Consider the following 20,183-nt stretch of genomic DNA (forward strand, 5'->3'; position numbering starts at 1 on the left):
AAACTCATTGCCACATGTAATATTGTTAGTAGTATTACTACATTCATAGGTCTCAACTCTAACTGGATTTAAGTCATCCAATATCATTAGCAGTACACCCCCTCCTTCCTAAAAATACTGTACCCATGACACTCAATACCAGTTAGCACGTCTGATTCAGATAGCCAGGTCTCACTAATTCCTACAATCTTAGGTTGCAACATATTGACTAAGGCAACAAACTCTACTAATTTGTTTCTGATACTCCTAGCATTCTTGTGCAGACATAATAATCTACCTGCATGTTCTTTTGTATACTCTTGTTTGCAATCTGCCTGACACAGTTGGACATCATGCAGATCTCTATTCTTCTCTATTGCCTTACACATGTAGACATCTTTGCACACATATGATGGGTCTGAACCGGACGAACACAAACCCGAATATTCACGAATATCATCTACTCCTGCTGCCTTTTCCCATTTCAGGTTTTTCTTGGCTTTTTCTACTTCAAGTATGGATATGTATTCCTGACTACATACCTGGTCAGTGTTTTTTTACCACTGTACCATCACTGCTTCTTCATTTAGTAATTTTTCAAGCTAATTATTCCATTCTTCAAGGATATCTTTTTTCTCCTATTTTCATGTCATTTTTAGCATCTATAATTCTTGTTACAGCACTCTTTGCTCAATTTCTGAGCTTCAACAACCTCTAGAATAACTTGCCACCTTCTTGATATTTATTTTCTTATTTGTCATATTTGGACATGTTCTTACCAAAGTCCCCCATTACTTTTGTTTAACTAGTTTTACAGAGTGTTTAGCTTTCTTACATTTGTCTCTGTATTCTCTAAGAGCACAAGCTGACTTATTTGCCAGGAATTGTTGATATACTTTCTTCTTTTCTTTTACTGCCTCTTTAACTTCCTGTGTCCACCATGGAGTTCTGATTTTTCTATCCTTACAAATAACCTCACCACATGCCTCTCTGGCTGATTCAATCAGTGTTTTCTTCAGGGCTTGCCACTGAGTCTCCAAGGTTTGGTTCCTGTTCTCAAACTTTTTCATTTTTTCTTGAATAATGCTTGTGTATTTTAGTCTACAGTTCACCTCTGCGAGCTGCTCAACTTTTATTTACTTTAAAACTTTCTTACATGTTCTTCTTTTCAATATGAAATTCAGTTTTATCCTGCTCAAGACTAACTAGTGATCACTTCCAATTTCAAATCCTTTGTACACTCCAGTGTCAAGCAGCAGGGGAAAAGCATCACTACCAACAACAGCATAGTCAATGAGACCTTCCTTATTTCTTACCTCTTCTCTCCATGTGAATTTGCACATTTTTATGTTGGAACATTGTGTTAGTAATAACCAGTCCATGTCCAATAGGTGTTGAAAGTTTATTTTTCACTTGGTTAGACTATAATAAATTTAGTTTAATCTTTTATTCAAGTGTGAGCAAACAAAGTTTATGCCTGAAAATATCTTCAGGACTGGGGTGTCCTTGCAGATATGTATGATGTTATACATTAAGGGAAGGGCCACTATCCAGACTAGTTTCGACTTTTATTGAGGTCTCTTCAGTGCGAGCCAGGTCCAGAGGTGGAGAAACCAGGCAGAAGCAACTGCAGGTCATCTTTACCTATAGGAGTTGCCAAACGGTGTGCCACCTTTTTATTAAATTACTCTGGATTTAGAGAAAGATGTTGAAAGTTTATTTTTCACTTGGTTAGACTATAATAAATTTAGTTTAATCCTTTATCCAAGTGTGCAAGGATTAAACTAAATTTATTATAGTCTAACCAAGTGAAAAATAAACTTTCAACATCTTTCGCCCTGGTTTCTCTACCTCTGGGCCTGACTCCCACTGAAGAGACCTCAATAAAGGTCGAAACTAGTCTGGGTAGTGGCCCTTCCCTTAATGCATAACACTATACATATCTGCAAGGAGATGTGTTTTGCATTATGGGAGATACCGAGATAGGAGTGATGTTAGCTTGCTCCACCTTTGCTGCAAGTTACCCAGTGTTGTACTACCTTACCCCAGTCCTAAAGATATTTTCAGGCGCTAACTTTGTTTGCCCACACTTGGATAAAGGATTAAACTAAATTTATTAAAATCAACAGGTATTTGCCATTATTATTAGCTTTGCTTTTTTCTCCAAATTTTCCCAAAATATTGTTGTATGTCTGACAATCATTTCCTGCTCCGCTATTTAGATCCCTAACAAGGACTAACTTTTCCTTTATCATTGTGCCAGTTGCTTTCTCTAAAGTCTCAAAAAATTCCTCCACTTCTACCTTAGTAGAACCTTCTGTGGAACCATAAGCACAAATTAGTCTCATTGTCCAGTTCTCCATTCTGATATCTGCCCACATCACTCTACTTGAGACTGTCTGCCATTCAAGAAGATTAGCCTGATGTTTGTAGAATACTAGGGCTACTCCTTTTCCTTGATTGTCATTGCCTGAATATACCATCATGTATTTATTGCTCAGAAAGATCTCACCAGTCTTTGCCTTTTTTGGTACTTATCCAATTCCTCAGCTAGCTCCATTACTTTGCCATTCAGGCTTCTTATATTGATAGTACCGATCTTGAACTCTTGTGATGGGTAGATTTTAGGATTTGTTCCAGTAGCTGACTTTTTGCTGTTTGCCCTTGTTCCCTGGTGAAAACAATGGGGGGCCTTGTTTAACCAGGTGATGCCCCAGTGGGCATGAAATTTTGTCATGTTGTACCATCATTTTTTATTTTGTTTTAAGCCAATAAGGATACAATTTGGTCGGCCAAACCCCAAATTGCCAGGAGAAGGTGAGGCTTGTTCATTGTGTCATAAGCCCTAATCAGTTCTCTGCATTCCTTTAAAGACTATGTGGAAGTCTCCTCTCAGTTATATAGCTTTGACCCTTAAGTGCCTCGGATATATGTGTATATAAAATAATTTTTTTTTCTAAATATATCTTCTCTGAAGTCAGAGCTATGCACATGGGATTTTTGAATGCAGCCATATATAGTAGTTGTGAAATACATATATGTTTGATATGTAAAAATTATGGATAAAAATACCCAAATAATTTTAATTATACAAATTTATTTTATGTTTTGTTATGTTACTCACATTTCTTCAGGAATAACTTGTGTCATGTAGTAATATAATTAGTATATTGTAATATGAAATGGTCAGTATTATTGGATATATATGTATATAAAAGAATTTTTTTTTTCTAAACATATCTTCTCTGAAGTCACAGCTATACGCTAACCACTCCCCAGCTAAAAGGCTGCAGGTTCAAATCCCACTGTGGGCATAGATGTTTGTGATTGTCTATGAAAATACTAGTTGTGGTGTTCGGCAATAGATGTCATTGGTGGATTGTGAGTGTTGGAGACAGAGTTGTAGAGTAGATGCCCATCTTCGATGAGTCTTTGGACTCCCTCGAGGTGATAAATAATAATAATATTAATAATAAAGTTAACACTGACTCTAAGAAATGGTGATGCCCCACTGTTGCCACTCTGTTGCAAACAGAGTGGCAACAGTGGAGATTATAATAAAAATAAAACCTTACCCATTTAAGTTGTGTAGTGATGAAAATCTTAGCTTAGGTGTTGAAAATAATGTTGGAAAACTAATGTCTGCTGCTATATATCTTTTGCATTTTTGAAATGTGAAGACAAATCATTTTTTATTTATGATCATTTTTTAAAGATTTCCTCTAGTTTAAGTGTTTTGCTTTTACAAATATTTATAGGACTTGCACCAGTTTGCATAATCTATATCTAATTTTTATGTTTATGGCAGTTCTATCCATATTGTCTGAAGGAAGGTATATCTAACTGAATCTGCGGATGGTACTGTTTCAAGTCATTTCAATCCTCTAAATAAGCAAGGTGGCAATCTCATATGTGGTGATAAAAATCATCTGTCACTTAAAGACTGACAAAACAACTATGGATTTGAGCCTGCAACACAATCTGTCAGTAAATTAGATGCTTGTAAAGCTGTCCACTTTGCTACCTGTGTTATATTTCTGTATAACACAGGTATAATACACAGGTATATACCTGTGTTATATACCTGTGTATTATTAATTTCAGCTTTATATTGATCTGTGTGCTTGGAAATAATAGCATGAAAAGGAGACCATAACAGAAAAATACTGATTTAAGAGATTCTTTTACATATTACAGTTTACTTTTAATATAATAAATACAACTATAATAAATTCTCTCTCTATATATAACAAACTAGTGAAAAGTCCCAACCAAAATCCCATAGGTATATGCAGTACTTAAAAAAAAAAATAATATATATATATATATATATTTCCACGTATAAGACGAGGCCTAAATTTTAGGCTATGTTTAGGTTTTAAGCTTATATCGGTTGTATAAGATGATCCCCCACTTTCTTCTTTCTTGTATTAATGCAACGTTAGGTATTGTTGTTATATCCATTATTTTTATATCTATGCATATCCGTTATTTTTTTGCAATGCGTAGATTTAGTATTTATGTGAATTACCCTAATTAAAAGTGATTAGCTCCAATTTTAATCAATTATTAATTTTGCATTTTTTTAAATTTTAGGATTATTAAAATTGTTATCATTTAAAATCATGGAACTAGCAAAAAAAACGAAGAAAGTATGAAGCTCAATTTAAAATAAGGGTAATTGAAATGGCAAAGATGCTGGAAGTTTATTTTCACTTGGTTAGACTATAATAAATTTAGTTTAACCTTTATCCAAGTGTAAGCAAAGTTTGCGCCTGAAGTATCTTGAGGACTGAGGCAACTAGTAGTAAAGGTGGACCAAGCTCTCATCACTCCTTGTCTCAGTATCTTCCATAATGCAAAGCACATTTCCTTGTGGACATGTATAATGCTATGCATTAAGGGAAGGGCCACTACCCAGACTGGCTTCAACCTTTACTGAGGTCGCGTCAGTGGGAGCAAGACCGAGAAGTGGTGTTACTAAGGCAGAAGCAATGGAGAGGTCATATTTACTTAAAAGAGTTGCCAAAAGGTTTACCACCTTATTATTAAATTACTCTGGATTTAGAGAAGGATGTTGTAAGTTTATTTTCCACTTGGTTAGACTATAATAAATTTAGTTTAATCCTTTATCCAAGGATCTGGGTAGTGGCCCTTCCCTTAATGCATAGCATTATACATGTCCGCAAGGAGATGTGCTTTGCATTATGGGAGATACTGAGACAAGGTGTGATGAGAGCATGGTCCACCTTTACTACGAGTTGCCTCAGTCCTGAAGTTTGCACTTAATACCTTAGGCACAAACTTTGTTTGCTTACACTTGGATAAAGGATTAAACTTAATTTGTTATGAAATGGCAAAGCAAACTAATAACTGTGCTGCTGCAAGAAAGTTTGACATAACCAAGAAGATGGTAAGAGAATGGAGGAAGAAAGAAGATATTTAAAAAAAATTGACAAAGAAAAAATGTGCGATGAGAACCGGGATCACCCAATGGCCGCAACTTGAAAATCATGTTGCAGAATGGGTATTCAAACAAAGGCAGAATAGTTATCTTTTTTTACAAGAAATATGATTAGATCATATGCACTAAAATGGTCAAGATTGAATCCAGATGAAAGTATAGAATTTCAAGCTACTTCAGGATGGTATAATCATTTTATGAACTGACAAAATCTGGTAATACGACAAAAAACGAAAATTGCTCAAAAACTACCAGCAGATCTTAACCACAAACTTACCAGTTTCCATAAATTTATTATTCAGTTGAGACAAGAACATAAATTTCTATTGTCAAATATTGGAAATTTGGATGAAACTCCTATGAGCTTTGATATGATAAGCAATAAAACAGTGGAGTCTAATGGTAGTAAGAGTGTGCTAGTTCGAAGTACAGGTCATGAAAAAACATTATGGTTGTGTTCCATGTTTGGCTGATGGAACCAAGTTAAATCCAATGATCATCTTCAAACGTAAAACTAAACCTAAGAGAAAATGGTGTGAAATTATGGATAAATAATGGGTGGAACACACGACCAGTGGTATAATGAAGAAACACAATTTATTAGTATGGGATATGTTTCGTAGTCATTCAACTGAGAATACTACGTCTTCTTGAAAAAAATAACACAAAAATTGCTGTTATACCAGGTGGTTTAACTTCTATGTTGCAACCACTAGACGACTGCTAGAACAAACCGTTTAAAGATCACATGTGAGAAATGTGGAATAATTGGATGTTGAACTGGTGAAAAATCATGTACAAATGGTGGATCTATGCATGCTGCATCACTTAATATGTTGTGCAATTTTGTAATCAAAGCATGGAATAAAGTAAAAGTAGAGATTGTAATAAAATCATTTAAAAAAGTGTGGTATTTTTAATCTTATGGATGGTATGGAAGATGATCTGTTGTAGGACACTGATGACGATGAAAACGAAATCAATTCACCGGATTCTAACTGGAATCCATATGACGATCAATTAAACCAGGGTTTCTCAAACTGTGTTCCGTGGAACACTAGTGTTCCGCAGTAGGTGAATAGGTGTTCCACGGGAAGTTCTGAAATTTGTCATTTTAGTTTTCTAAGCATTTTTCATGAATAAATATTTTATAGTAAAAATATTCTCAGGAGAATAATATTCGTGAATATGTCGAAAAGCTCAGACCCACAACACCTAATAACATCTGTGTGTCATTAATTTTCACACATCGAACCTTCCAACATTTGGGAAAGGGAATGCCGCTGTTTATGACGGGTCATAAAAATTGCCTGCAAGCTCATTACAACAATTGGTGTCATATCCTCCGTTCTCAAAACTGAAGGAAATGACATCTGTGTAGCAAATGTCAGTGACCAGGCAGTATATTTTTAAATATGGAAATATTCATGAATTATCGTTAATTTTCACACATTGAAATCTTTCAACAATCGGGAAAGAGAATACCGCCGTTTATGACCGATCATAAATATTGCCTGCAAGCCGATTACGATGATGGGCGGCATGTTCTCAAAACTGAACGAAATAACATCTGCATTGCAAATGTTAGTGACCAATCAGCAAGGAAGTATAAAGAAAATTTTTCCACTGAAATTGAAGATCAAGGTAGTCTGTATCTGGTTCTCAAATCTATTACTACTGAATACTTTCTTTGCAAGTTCTTATTGCAGTGTGTAAGTGCTTGTTCTGAAACCGGAGTGCCATGATTTTTTTAAAAGTAATAGGAATACAGAGTTAAAATCTAATATGAATAAGAGACAAGGCACTTTGTTTAATTTTGGTATTAAGAAATCTCTTATTGAAGGCGTTTATGACGGAGCAGATAGTGAGTCATCCACCTCAAGCCTACAAAGATCTCCAGGATGTACAAAAGGAGGTGGAAACTACCAGCACACAGGAGAAAAAGTCTGCATTCACTCGTAAGTACTTATAATAATATTATAAATATATTTGGTGATCAGAATGGGATACGTCAATGAAAATCAGCACAAATTAATTTAATGATGTTTGCCCAAAGAAACTACGACATGCCACAAGATTTCATTAGTCCAGTGATTGATAACTAATTTAAATGCAATTTATATTTGTCAACATGCCACACCCTATACATAAGTGTACTAATACTCTTTATGATTATGCAATAATTAATTATTAATACTTATGTTAATGTATGAACTTTAAAAACTTTCGGAAAGTATTTACAAGTAAATTTGTTTGGACCGGGCCCTCAGAAAAAAAGAAATCAGCTGATGCCTTTTTATTTCCGTATATAAGGAGTAGGCGAGGCGGCTCTTAAAAAAGAATTCTTCTTACTCTTTAAACTAATTTTATAATTAATATCTGATTTATTTCGAACTGTTTATTTTTTATTACTGAACATTTTATCAAATCATTCTTATTACAATTGCTTTTACATTATTTGATACGGTTTAGTACTTTTCTTACAAGTTTACTTTTGAGTGTTGCAGTCTTTTTTTACTATTTTGCATTATTCATTTACTTTTATATTATGCGACATTTCTTATTTATAATCTTATTGTTTTTCATACTAAAGTTACCTTTTATAACACAATTCTATTTGTTTTTATTATGGCTCTGACAAATATTGGAATTTGAATATTATTGAAAAAATACCCATGGATCCTTGTTTAAAGACAGGAACTTTAACACAAGGAGGAACAAGTACTTCTGCTGACACATCTACTCGTATGATTAGAGAAGATATGGAATTGCAAACTGCGGTTTCTTCAAAAGCTAATATTAAAGAACAAGAGTCATCTAAGAACAGACCAAAACAGAAGTACCATGAAAGTTATTTAAATTATGGATTTACGTGTATTGGCAATACACATGCTCCTGATGCAATGTGTGTTTTATGTAATGAAATACTAGTAAGCAGTTCTTTTGCTCCAGCTAAACTTCGTAGGCACTTCGAAACAAAACACACTGATTACAAAGGAAAAGATATACATTTTTTTTAAGAGACGACGTGACTCGCTTGAAAAATCTAAACTTCAAATGGCTACAATTGCTACAACTGAAAATGCAACAGAGGCGTCTTTTCGCGTGAGTTACCGCATTGCACTTCATGGTAAAGCTCATACAATTGGTGAGACGCTAATTAAGCCTTGTGTGAAAGACATTGTATCATCCATGTTAAACGAGCAGGTTGCTAAAAAAATAGATGCAGTACAATTATCAAATGATACTGTTTCACGCCGCATCAAAGATCTTTCTGCTGACATAGAAAAAGAGAATTCATCGACTTAGACTTTGCAGTGAATATTCATTGCAAATGGATGAATCTACAGATGTTGCAGGACTCGCTGTATTACTAGTGTTTGTTCGTTACATATTTGATAAAAGTATTAAAGAAGATTTACTCGTGTGCGAATATCTATAAGAAAAAACTACCGGAGAAGATATATTCAGCTGTATTAATAATTATATTACAAAACAGGAAATCAGTTGGGAGAAGTGTATTGACACATATACTGCAAATAGCCACAAGAGCCACCAAAAGTCATTGTGTTTTGCATAGACGAGCACTGGTAACAAAAAGAATTCTTACATATTTAAAAACTATTTTGGATGAAGCCGTAAAAATGATCAACTATGTAAAATCTCGACCACTTCACTCCAGATTATTTAAAATTTTGTGCGATGAAATGGGTAGTGCACATAACGCACTTTTATTACATACTGAAGTGAGATGGCTATCCAAAGGAAAAGCATTATTGAGGCTTTTTGAACTTTGTAGTGAGTTAATGGTCTTCTTGATGTCACATAATTTAGGACAAAATTTTATTGAATTATTAAGAAATTCTTCATGGTTGATGAGTCTTGCGTATCTGGCAGATATTTTTACAAAGTGCAATGAAATTAACTTATCATTACAAGGAAAGAATATTACAATTTTTAATACAAGAGATAAAATTGCATCTTTTGATAGGAAGTTGCAATTCTGGATTTCTACAGTTGAACAGATTAATTTTGATTGTTTTCCCACCTTGCATGAATTTTTGACTGAGATAAATTCAAAAGTAAATGAAGAAATATCTAACGTAATTTTAGAACACTTGCATGACTTGCAATCAACCCTTTTGCAATATTTTCCAAAAATTAGCTAAGCCAGTAGGCTTCAGCGCAAGTGACTATGAGAATCTAAGTGACTTAATTAGTGACTCTGATTTAAAACAAAAATACAAGGAACTGCCAATAAATGATTTCTGGACAAATTTAACAGAAGAGTACCCCAGCATGTCAAAACTATGTAAAAAACTATTCTTGTTTTACTTCCTTTTACAATGACATGTTTATGCGAGGCAGGATTTTCATATTATGCTGCAACCAAATCAAAGCGCAGGAACAGGCTCGACGCTACACCAAATATGAGAATTCAACTTTCTAATATTGTGCCTGATATCAAAAAAATTTGTAATTCGATGACCCAAAAACTTCAGAGTCATTAAGAACTTAATTTGCAATATACGTTTTACTATTTTTATGTGTTTTGTTTTTACTAATTAATATTTGACAATAAATGATTGTTTTTTCTTAATGCTTAGATTTATTCATTTATTTTATTTATATTTACCTAACCTACAAATCCAGCACACAGGAGAAAAAGTCTGCATTCACTCGTAAGTACTTATAATAATATTAAAAATTTTTGGTGATCAGAATGGGATATGTCAATGAAAATCAGCACAAATTAATTTAATGATGGTTTAATTGATGTTTAATTAATTATCAATTATTAATTAATTGATAATTAATGTATTGCATTAATTGATAATATATGTAATGTATTAATTATTAATTAATACATTACAAAATAACCAAGTGTTCCGTGAACATTTCAGGATTTGTGAAGTGTTCTGTCGTAGAAAAAGTTTGAGAAACCCTGATTTAAACAATGAATCTGAAGAACTATTTTCAAGAGATGACAAAGAAAATTAACATGCAAATTGAGGTTAATAATTATTATTTGTTTTTTTAAGACTTACGTCTCTTGTAATATTTAAATAAATTTATGTAACAAAAAATTAATCTAATTTGTTTATAAGCATTGCCTATTTTCTTATATAACGATGTATTGTAACTACCTAAATGTTCATCCAAGAAATTAAGCTTCTCTTTTTATACTCGCCGTATAAGACGACCCAAGATTTCGAGGGGTTTTCAGTAGTATTTGAGAGTCATCTTATACGCTGGCATATATAGTATATATACAGGTATCCCTCGATTAACGCAGTTAATTAATCCCTCGATGTCACCACATATATCAAAATCACGTTAATCAAATCTAATAATCAATGGTAAAAAGTACAATTCGTCCCTGATCGATTACTGTACTAATAGTTTGTTTTATATGGTACTCTTTTAGGAAAGATAAAAAATGAATGCAAGGTAAATGTTTAATAAATGCTTGTACCTACATTAGTTACTGCAATTTTTTTTAATTAAAAGAAGTTATAAAGAGTCGTTTGAACACTTTTAGTTTTTTTCTTATCGGCATAAATTCTATGATAACAAGCCAAATGACTCTCCAGATCTCGGCAAACAAGCATTCTTCGATTAACATCTGGATCCATATTCATTACTTGCTGCTTAAGCGATTCTAAACTGCGAAATGTTCCATCCAGTTCATTGACTGTTATTTCCTTTGGAACCTCATCTTCACATTCCATTTGTTCTTTATTTTCATATGTGCGTTGCTCAATTTCAAGAAGATCATTGTCACTGAAATCTTTTGAATTTGAATCTAATAATTCTTTAACATCTTCTGCATCAACAGCATCAAAACCGAGGTCTTCACCAATTCCAATGATTTCTTTGACCATGTTGTTCACAGGATTTTGAAAACAACTTAAGTCATTAGCGCATTCTGGCAGAAGGTTTTTCCAAACAGCTTTCATGCAACTAGAAGATACTTGCTCCCATGAGTCACGAATGTTCTCGATTGTGTGTTTAATGTTAAATTTTTTTCAAAATTCGTGGAGCGTAATCGCATTTTCTCCTTGTTGTTTCTACTACCTTTGAGAATATCTTTTTAAGAAAATAGGCTTTGAAAGTTGCAATGAAGCCCATGTCCATGGGTTGTAGCATTAATGTTGATTTGGTGGGAAAAAACTTTCACATTCTCACACAGATCATTAAGAGAATTTGGATGACCATGAGGCTAGCAGCCTCGTGGCGTGAGCATGATTTTGCGTGGTAAATTTAAAGTAAAATTAATTGCGGCAATCCCTTGATATACGCGGCAAGAGTTTTGATTAACGTGCCTTTAAATTTACCACGCAAAATCATGCTCACGCCACGAGGCTGCTAGCCTCATGGTCATCCAAATTCTCTTAATGATCTGTGCGAGAATGTGAAAGTTACATATTTATATATACTGACTTAGAACTGAGAACTAGAAATAACAATTAAATTTATTCAAAACACAAAATGCTTCATTGGATTGTCTGACTTTTTCAGGTGTGGGAATATAGAAAGCAAATAAAAACACTATAAGAAACATTGTATCACTATAAAAACGACTATTATAAAATTCAGTTAGCTTTGAACTGTAGCTGCAGTCCGTGTTGAAGTTCTGTTGTTGGGCAAGAGTCCAGTAGATTATAACTAAGGTTATTATTTATTTGATGAGGGTCCATAACAATTTCCTTAGACTCAACTATGCGGCACTCGTCACGGCATATATGAAGGTTTGAAGTTGTTGTCCAGTTTATCTCATGTTGACGGCCGTCATCATTTGTGTTTACTGAAAACAGTACGTGGCTTGATAGGGCACTTGCTCTAGTTCTTTTGTAGGCAATGTCCCTCTGGTGTTCTTCCAGACGTAGGAGGATGGATTTTTCAGTTTGGATATACTATTGTTTCCTGCAGTCACACGTGATTTTGTACACTCCGGGGAATTGTAGATGGTTGTGAGCTTGTTTGTATTTGCTTAAAATCGATCTTAGTTTAGGAAGAGTAGAGAAGCAGGTTTTATGTTGAACTTTCGTAAAATTCTTCTTAGTTTTGTGGAGAGCGAGCTGATGTATGGTAAGAAGATATAACCTTTGGGTTGTCTTGTGTTTCTGAGTTGTTTTGATGACGGCAGTATATATGCTTATTAATACTTTTTGATGAGTAGCCATTACTTGTGAAGGTTCTTTGTAGATGTTGTAGTTCATTTTTTAGCTCTTCATTATCTGACAGTATAGATCTGGCACGATGTGCTAGAGTTGAGATGATACCCACTTTCTGTGCAGGATAGTGATGTGAGGATGCATGTAGGTATCTATCCGTGTGTGTGTAGATTTTCTAAAGATTGAGATTTTTATAGAATCAGATGTCTTAGTAAGTCTTATGTCCAGGAAGGGAAGAGATCCATTTTCTTCAACCTCCATTGTTAATTTGATGTCTTGGTGGAAGTTGTTTAAATGATTTAAAAAAGACTGAAAGTTATCGGTGCCGTGTTCCCAGATAAGAAATATGTCATCTACAAATCTCAGCCAAATTTTTGGTTTTAGAGTAACTGAGGAAATTGCCTTTTGTTCGAAATCTTCAAAAAAAAAAGATGTTAGCTAATATAGGAGACAGGGGCTGCCCATTGCCAATCCCTTATTTTGTTTGTAAACTTTTTTCTCATATTGAAAGTAGCCAGAGTGAACGCAATGTGATAGCAAGGAAAACATCTTTTTTGAAACCTTGTTCTTTAAAATATCGAGAACCTCTTCACTTGGAACATTCGTAAAGAGGGCCATCACGTCAAAGCTCACCATGATATCTGAAGGCTGGAGTTTTAAAATTTTGATTTTCGAGACGAAATCTGTACATTTTTTCTAGAAACCTGAACCAATCAAAAAGAGAATGTGTCTAAATTGTTATTTGACTAAGTTACTTCTTGATTCTTAACAATAAAAAGATTCAAATCCTGCATTTATTAAGATTATTATTATTATTATGTTACACCTCCAAGAAGTTAAATGATTCATCATGAATGAATACTCAACTGTTGTTTACACTGCTTAATTCGCCACATACACACTATGCCACTATCGATCCATCCATTTGTTCCCCCCCCCTGCAAGACACACACGCAAACTTTTTTTGTGTGTAAATTGCTTGTGTTCTCTGGCCAGTTTGCCTGTATGCAAGATGAAAAACCTGAGTCTTCAGGAGAGGAAAAAAAAAAGATTCATAAGCATGTTCTACATAAGTCTGTACATGTTTAAACAATTTATTATAACAAAAGTAAAACCAGTCCAACACATATACATCAGTGAGTTCTGATTGACAAAAGAGGATATTATTATAGGAATAGAAGGTGAGGGATTCAGTATATTCAGAGAGGACAGACAAAATATGAAGGGGGAGAGGAATATTGCTAATGATTGCAAAGCTTTCATATATAGACTGGAGGTTGAAAATGTGTAAGACGAGGAAAGAAAAATTCTGATATTTACAGAATATATTCTGATAATTCTGCTATTTACAGAATTACTGAGGGATAACTACTTTAAGCAGTACATGATGGAAGTGACAGGCACAAGAACCTAGGTCTATAGTATCCGTAAATGAGATGAAAGCTTTAGATATCTTTGAATATTTCTTCAAAGATATCTGAAGAAAGCTATATCTAACTGAATCTCCAGAGTTAGGAGAATAAGTTGCATGGAAGTTAAATAGGTGGATCACACTTTAAAAGAGGATCTGCATAAAAAGAGAATATTGTGGATTTGAATTCATGAGAAGATAGATGATGTACCACTACTGTGGCCAGGACTTGCAAATCATCCCTGCAAGAGTACCTGCCACAGAATCTTTTGGAAGCGGCCATACTTCTCAGAAGCAAAGTATGAAAAAATGTTCCTTGAATCTCTCTAATAATGTATCCCTAAGCTGAATAAATTTGGATTGCATAAAATTGCCTCAAATCTGGGAAATGCTTATTTTCAAACTATCAGTCAAGATTGCCTATTCAAATCCCATAGTATAATTTAGGACTTGCCATTATGTTAGTTTTCTTTACTCGTGTAGTGCCTGCTACCTGATGATTCAATTTGTCTTTCACATAATTCTTGTTCATTGTATAAGGCTTTGATTAGGCCACACATGGACTATTGTACCCAGATTTGGTCACCTGGTTTTCAGAAGGATGAAGAGATGTTGGAAAGGGTCCAAAGGCGACTGACTAAGGTAGTTTCTGACCTCTGGAATGTCGAGTATGAGGAAAGATTGAAAAGATGTAATTTGCAGAGACTAGTGGAGAGAAGGAAGAGGGGAGATATGATAGAGACCTACAAGTTGGTAAGGGGTTGTTATAGGATCAATGGTGGAGAAGTTCTACAGAGAATAGTGGGAGATCAGGGGAGAACTAGAGGTCATCCCTGGAAACTGTATAAAGAGGGTGTGAGTAGGGGAGTGAGAGGCAGGTTTTTTTCGTGCAGAGTTGTGAGTGATTGGAATGCCTTGCCTGAGAGTGTGGTGTCTGCAAGGAGTTTGAATGTGTTTAAGACGCGGTATGATGAGGTATGTGTGAGATAAAAGGACCTCCTAGATGAGTCTTTGACTCCATGAAGTCTTGTTTAATAATAATAATAATAATAATAATAATATTGGAAATAATAATCTAGTTATTTTATTTAGTTATCATATAATCTGCATTATCACCTTTCCTAAAATTGCTATTATGAGTAATAATCAATATAAGCATAAACACTAGAATAGAGATACTTGAGGATAAAAAGATGTTGAGGCCTCAGAATCACTATAAAGAGACCAGGAGAATGAATGCCATGGGGAGGAAAGTGAAATCAGAACAAAAAAAAAGTTACCCAAACAAGCTAAGGGAATTAATCCAATAATAAATTCAGGAGAATCTCATGATGGAGGAAGAAACTTAGTCAAGTCAAATGGCAGAAAAACGTAAAATCCACAAATAGCCAAGTTGTTAAGTGTTCCATTTAGTAAGATATACTTTTCAGGCAGATCCATGACCTCTCTGGATGCTGGGGGGGGGGGGTAGGAGAATACTGGTGTAGATGAATTAGAGTTGGTGTTGCTAGAGCTCAATTCAAATACTACAGTGGGAAATTAAATGGGAAATTTAATTTCCCATTTAATTTCCCATTTAATAAGAGCTAAAAGAATGTTCTGAATAAATTGTTCTCACTTTCTCTCTCTCCAAAGCAGAAAAAAAAAATTATGCTATCCATATATCCAAATCTCTTAGAAATATCTATTTATATCTGGAGTTTTGCTCCATGCTTGCTTACACCTGTATTAGCCATTCATTTCAAAGTGCATTGCATGTGTTAAACATTAATCCATCAATTAGCTATAGTTTGGTGTCATTTCTAATTTTTTCCATTGATATTTCTGTTAACTGATACTTCTATTATTTCTATACTATATTAATATACTATTTCTGATATTTCTATTATTACATGATCTAATTGTTATTCATCAGCAAACTTCTGATATATGCCCTCAGGGAAGACATATGATAGTGATAAAGTAAACTTTTCACGTGGTACTAACTTCCTACCAACAATTTTCCTCCAAATTAGTCTGTTATATTTCAGGACTCCAATATTGTCAGATCTTATATTTCGATCTTTTAACTGCATCAATTCACCGAGATCTTATTTCCCTCTGATCTTTTTGCCATCGCCTACCTGTTTTTCTGATCTTTCCTCTTATATTCTGTTTTGTCAAGTTCTTCCTCACATCCTTTCTTTTAGTGTTGTGCGGTGATCAGCATTCATTTTAGAAATTATGGACTTTACAACCACATTAGAAATAACTCTTTTAATATCCCAACGTTTTGATCTTCATATTAAGATCATCATCTGGAGTATATACAAATACACAAGCACAAGCTGAGTTACATTACATACAGTGAGCAAAGAAACAATGAATTTGATCACAGGTTATTCTACTGGCATGACCTTTAGTGAAGAAAAATATTAAAAAAAATTTATTCATGTTATCATAAATAGAATTTAGCTTGATGTAATTTCTAAATAATTAAATTTCTTTTTTTTCACTAGAGGTCATGCCAGTAGAATAACTTGTGATCAAATTCATTGTTTCTTTACTCACTGCATGTAATGTAACTCAGCTTGTGCTTATGCATTTGTATATACTCCAGATGATGATCTTAATATGAAGATCGAAATGTCGAGATATTAAAAGAGTTCTTCCTCACATATTCATTTTTAATATGATTCTGCCATTGATGCCATCCATTCACTCTCCTTATTTTTCTCAGAACTTTCACATCTGTACTCTCCAGTGTTTGATCAATTCTTTTACTTCTAACCAAGCTTTCAAATCCATAAATTAAAATTGACTTGAACACTGTTTGGTATACTACTAGTTTAGTGTTTTGACTAATTTCTCTCTTATTCCATATAAATTTCTTCAACTGGTTTTCCATGCCAAACTAGCATTGCCTATACTATTATCTGTTTCCCATATTTAATTTATCTTCACTAACAGTTGTGCCTAAATAGCTGAAATGTTTAACAAGGTCTATAGTCTAGTCAACAGTCTATGGTCTGTGTCCCTGCCTATTTTCATAGTTTTGGTCTTTTTATTGCTGATTTCATGCATTTGTTACAGCAGTTATTCAATTAGTTAAGGAATCCCGAAAACTTGCACTGGATTTATTTAGGAATATAACATCATCAGCATAAAGTAAACAGCAGAGATTAACAATACCTACAATTTTGTTATCAGGTGTAATGCCCTTTTCCTTCATAATGTGACCTATACAGATGATAAATAACAGTGAAAATAGTTTTACATCTGATTTTACATTCACAAATAGCCAAGTTGTTAAGTGTTCCATTTAGTAAGATATACTTTTCAGGCAGACCATCTTTCTGTACCTCCTTCAAATCTAACTGCTGACTTACAACTTAAATATTATTATTATTATTATTATTATTATTAGCGCCAGACTTTCATTGAGTCAAAACACTCATTGTGGGAGGCACACGCTGTTACACACAAAGCCCATCAAACTGTTTTAAATTCATTCATTCAGTCTGCATTCACCACAATGTTAGGCAACACATTCCATTCACCAACCACTCTCCATTGCAAAGAAACTGCTCCTTATGTCCCTGCTCACACCCTCCTTGTACAGCTTCCAGGGATATCTCCCTTGTGCCCCCTTTCCCCATTCTATGAAAATCCCAAAATGTATAACTTTATATTTCTCCACATTACGCTGATACCCATTATCTTTTGCCCCATATTGACAGCCTACTTAAGTCATCCTGCAAGCTCTCCACATCATCTTGATCAACTATTATTCTACCTAATTTTGCAACATCAGCAAACAATTGAATATTTCCTATATCATTTATGCACAAATTAAACAGTAATAGTCCCAGCATTGAACTTTTCAGCACACCACCAATCACCTGTTTCTGCCTTAATTCTGTCCCTCCACATATCACTTTTTGATATCAGTCCAGCAGCCACCCTCTTATTCATAACCAGTGTCATATCCATCCCAAATTTGCATAACAGAGTTCCATTTGGTCAAATGCCTTTGAAAAATCCAACAGAATCATTGTGTAGCCATTTCCTTTGTCCAACTAACTGTTACTTGATTATAAAAGTTAATAAATTACTAAGGCATGACTGACCCTTTACAAAGCCACATTGCCTCTCATACAGTATCATATTTTTATCTTATCCACCCATTTTTGAATCTTTTTTTTGACCAATTTTTCCAGTACTTTTACCACCAGCCTGAGATATTGATTAGTCTATAATTTGCTACTGCAGTCTTAGAATAGTCCTGATGTTGTCTTGATGTCAGATGACTTTGAGATTGTCATAGTCACTCTTCTCTGGATCCTTTCTGATTATTAATGTGCATTAAAATGAGCAAGATTACAATTTTTCCTCCACATTAATCTTATTATATACCTAATTTTTTTTTTGGATAAAAGATATTTTGAAATGCAGGTTGTATACCTATGTGGATGCTAGAAAAATAAGGATATCTGGATCAAACAAAATAAATAATTCAATTCAGAGTCAATTCTGTAAACACTTCAATTTTTTTGTTGATAAAATTTGTAATTTTTAATGATAAAACTGAAGTTTAAAAAATGATTTATTTATTTATTTATTATTTTTTTTTTTGAAGGGACACAAGACTTCGGCAGTATCTTGGTGTGCGGTATGACAGTAGACATGGAGCATATGACTGGGATTTCCATATGAAATTAATAGATAAAAATGTACAAATGCTATCTTAGATATTCTTTCATTTGATTTAGCAGAGTATACACAAAAAGTATATGCATGTTAATTTTTTAGATTTAGGCCAGATTTAAATCATGTCACTAATCGAAACTTAATTTGCTAATTCCTTTTAGTAGTATATTATTATTATTATTATTATTATTATTATTATTATTATTATGTGACACCTCCAAGGAGTTCAAAGACTCATCGCTCGAGAGTGTGCCAACAGCATCGAATTAAACCCCTTCCAACTACTAACCATGCTGAAACTTGCTTAACTTTTTTCGTGAGCCATTAGTAGCAGAGGCTCTACCAATCGACTCGGCAGACTCATCATAGGAAGTTCATTCTATCATACTGAATCATAAAATCCTTAATACTCCCTGCATTAACAACATATTTCAGTAATTCATTCCATTCACTGACAATGTAAAAAATCTACTCCTCACACCCCTCTTCACCACACTCTACATAACTTCCAGGGATGGCACCTGGTTCTTCTGCTCTCACCATCAACTATTATTGTAATCTTCTCCTGATTAATCTGATAAAATCCCCTCACTAACTTAAATATCTCTATCATATCACCTCTTTTCCTCCTATCCACCAAACTCTGCAATCCACATTTCGTAAATTTCTCTTCATAGCGAACATTTCATATTCCTGATATTGTCAGTCACTCTTCTCTGGACATCTCTTATTGTTAATGTGCATTACAAATTATCAAGATTACAGATTTAACCCCCATATTCATCCCATTATAACTGTTTTTTTTTCTTTTTTTGATAGAAGATATTTTGAAATGCAGGTTGTATACTTGTGTGGATGCAAGAAAAATAAGGATATCTGGGTCAAACAAATTCTTACAAAGCATGGGACTTACAATTATAGCTGATGTAGACTGCTGTTCACAGAAGAAGAAACTAAGATTGTGGGGCTCATGTTTGTATATATTGTTTCTGTTAGTTGAATGTGCCCTGCTTGCCCATTTGTATTTCTGGATGAACAACCGAAATTTCAGAGAAGTAAGATTCTAGTGAGTACGGAACTCGCCTTCAGTTGATAAACCCTTATAACTGATGGTAGCAAAATGCAAATCTCTTCCTGGTAGTCTTTTTCTTGCATGATCCATTAAAAAACATATGAACTAAATCAGTGCTGGTATAATTAGGAAGAGACTTCTACACAGCCTGTTAGTAACATGAAATGACGGAAACTTCTAAACAAATGTCTAATTCCAATATTCTTGTAATGCATCTTGTTAATAGTCATCCACTTGAATACAGAATGAGTGAAAACAGGTTGGAAATGGAGCACCAGATGACCTGGTTTTATTCTGTATTGATTAAACCACAGATATAATGGTGTGGTGTAATCAAATTTTATACTAGCCTTGGCTTCACCCAATTAAATAAGCCCCCCCCCTCCCGCA

General features: G+C 34.0%; 1 protein-coding gene across 2 annotated transcripts in view; it reads left to right on the top strand.

Moving 5' to 3' along the window:
- Window positions 1–20,183, top strand: part of Dnaaf3 (Dynein axonemal assembly factor 3) — a 223,732-nt gene that overhangs the window by 119,362 nt on the left and 84,187 nt on the right. For both annotated transcript variants that reach the window (XM_090410152.1, XM_090410151.1), the window contains exon 9: window positions 18,651–18,744. In XM_090410152.1, coding sequence (XP_090266278.1) covers window positions 18,651–18,744 — 94 coding nt within the window. The remainder of the gene's footprint in view (window positions 1–18,650; window positions 18,745–20,183) is intronic.

Source organism: Typopeltis vanoorti, chromosome 20 (genome assembly GCF_054136105.1).
Source record: "Typopeltis vanoorti isolate ZY-2024b chromosome 20, IOZ_Tvanoo_1.0, whole genome shotgun sequence".
NCBI classification, from domain to species: Eukaryota; Metazoa; Arthropoda; class Arachnida; order Uropygi; family Thelyphonidae; genus Typopeltis; species Typopeltis vanoorti.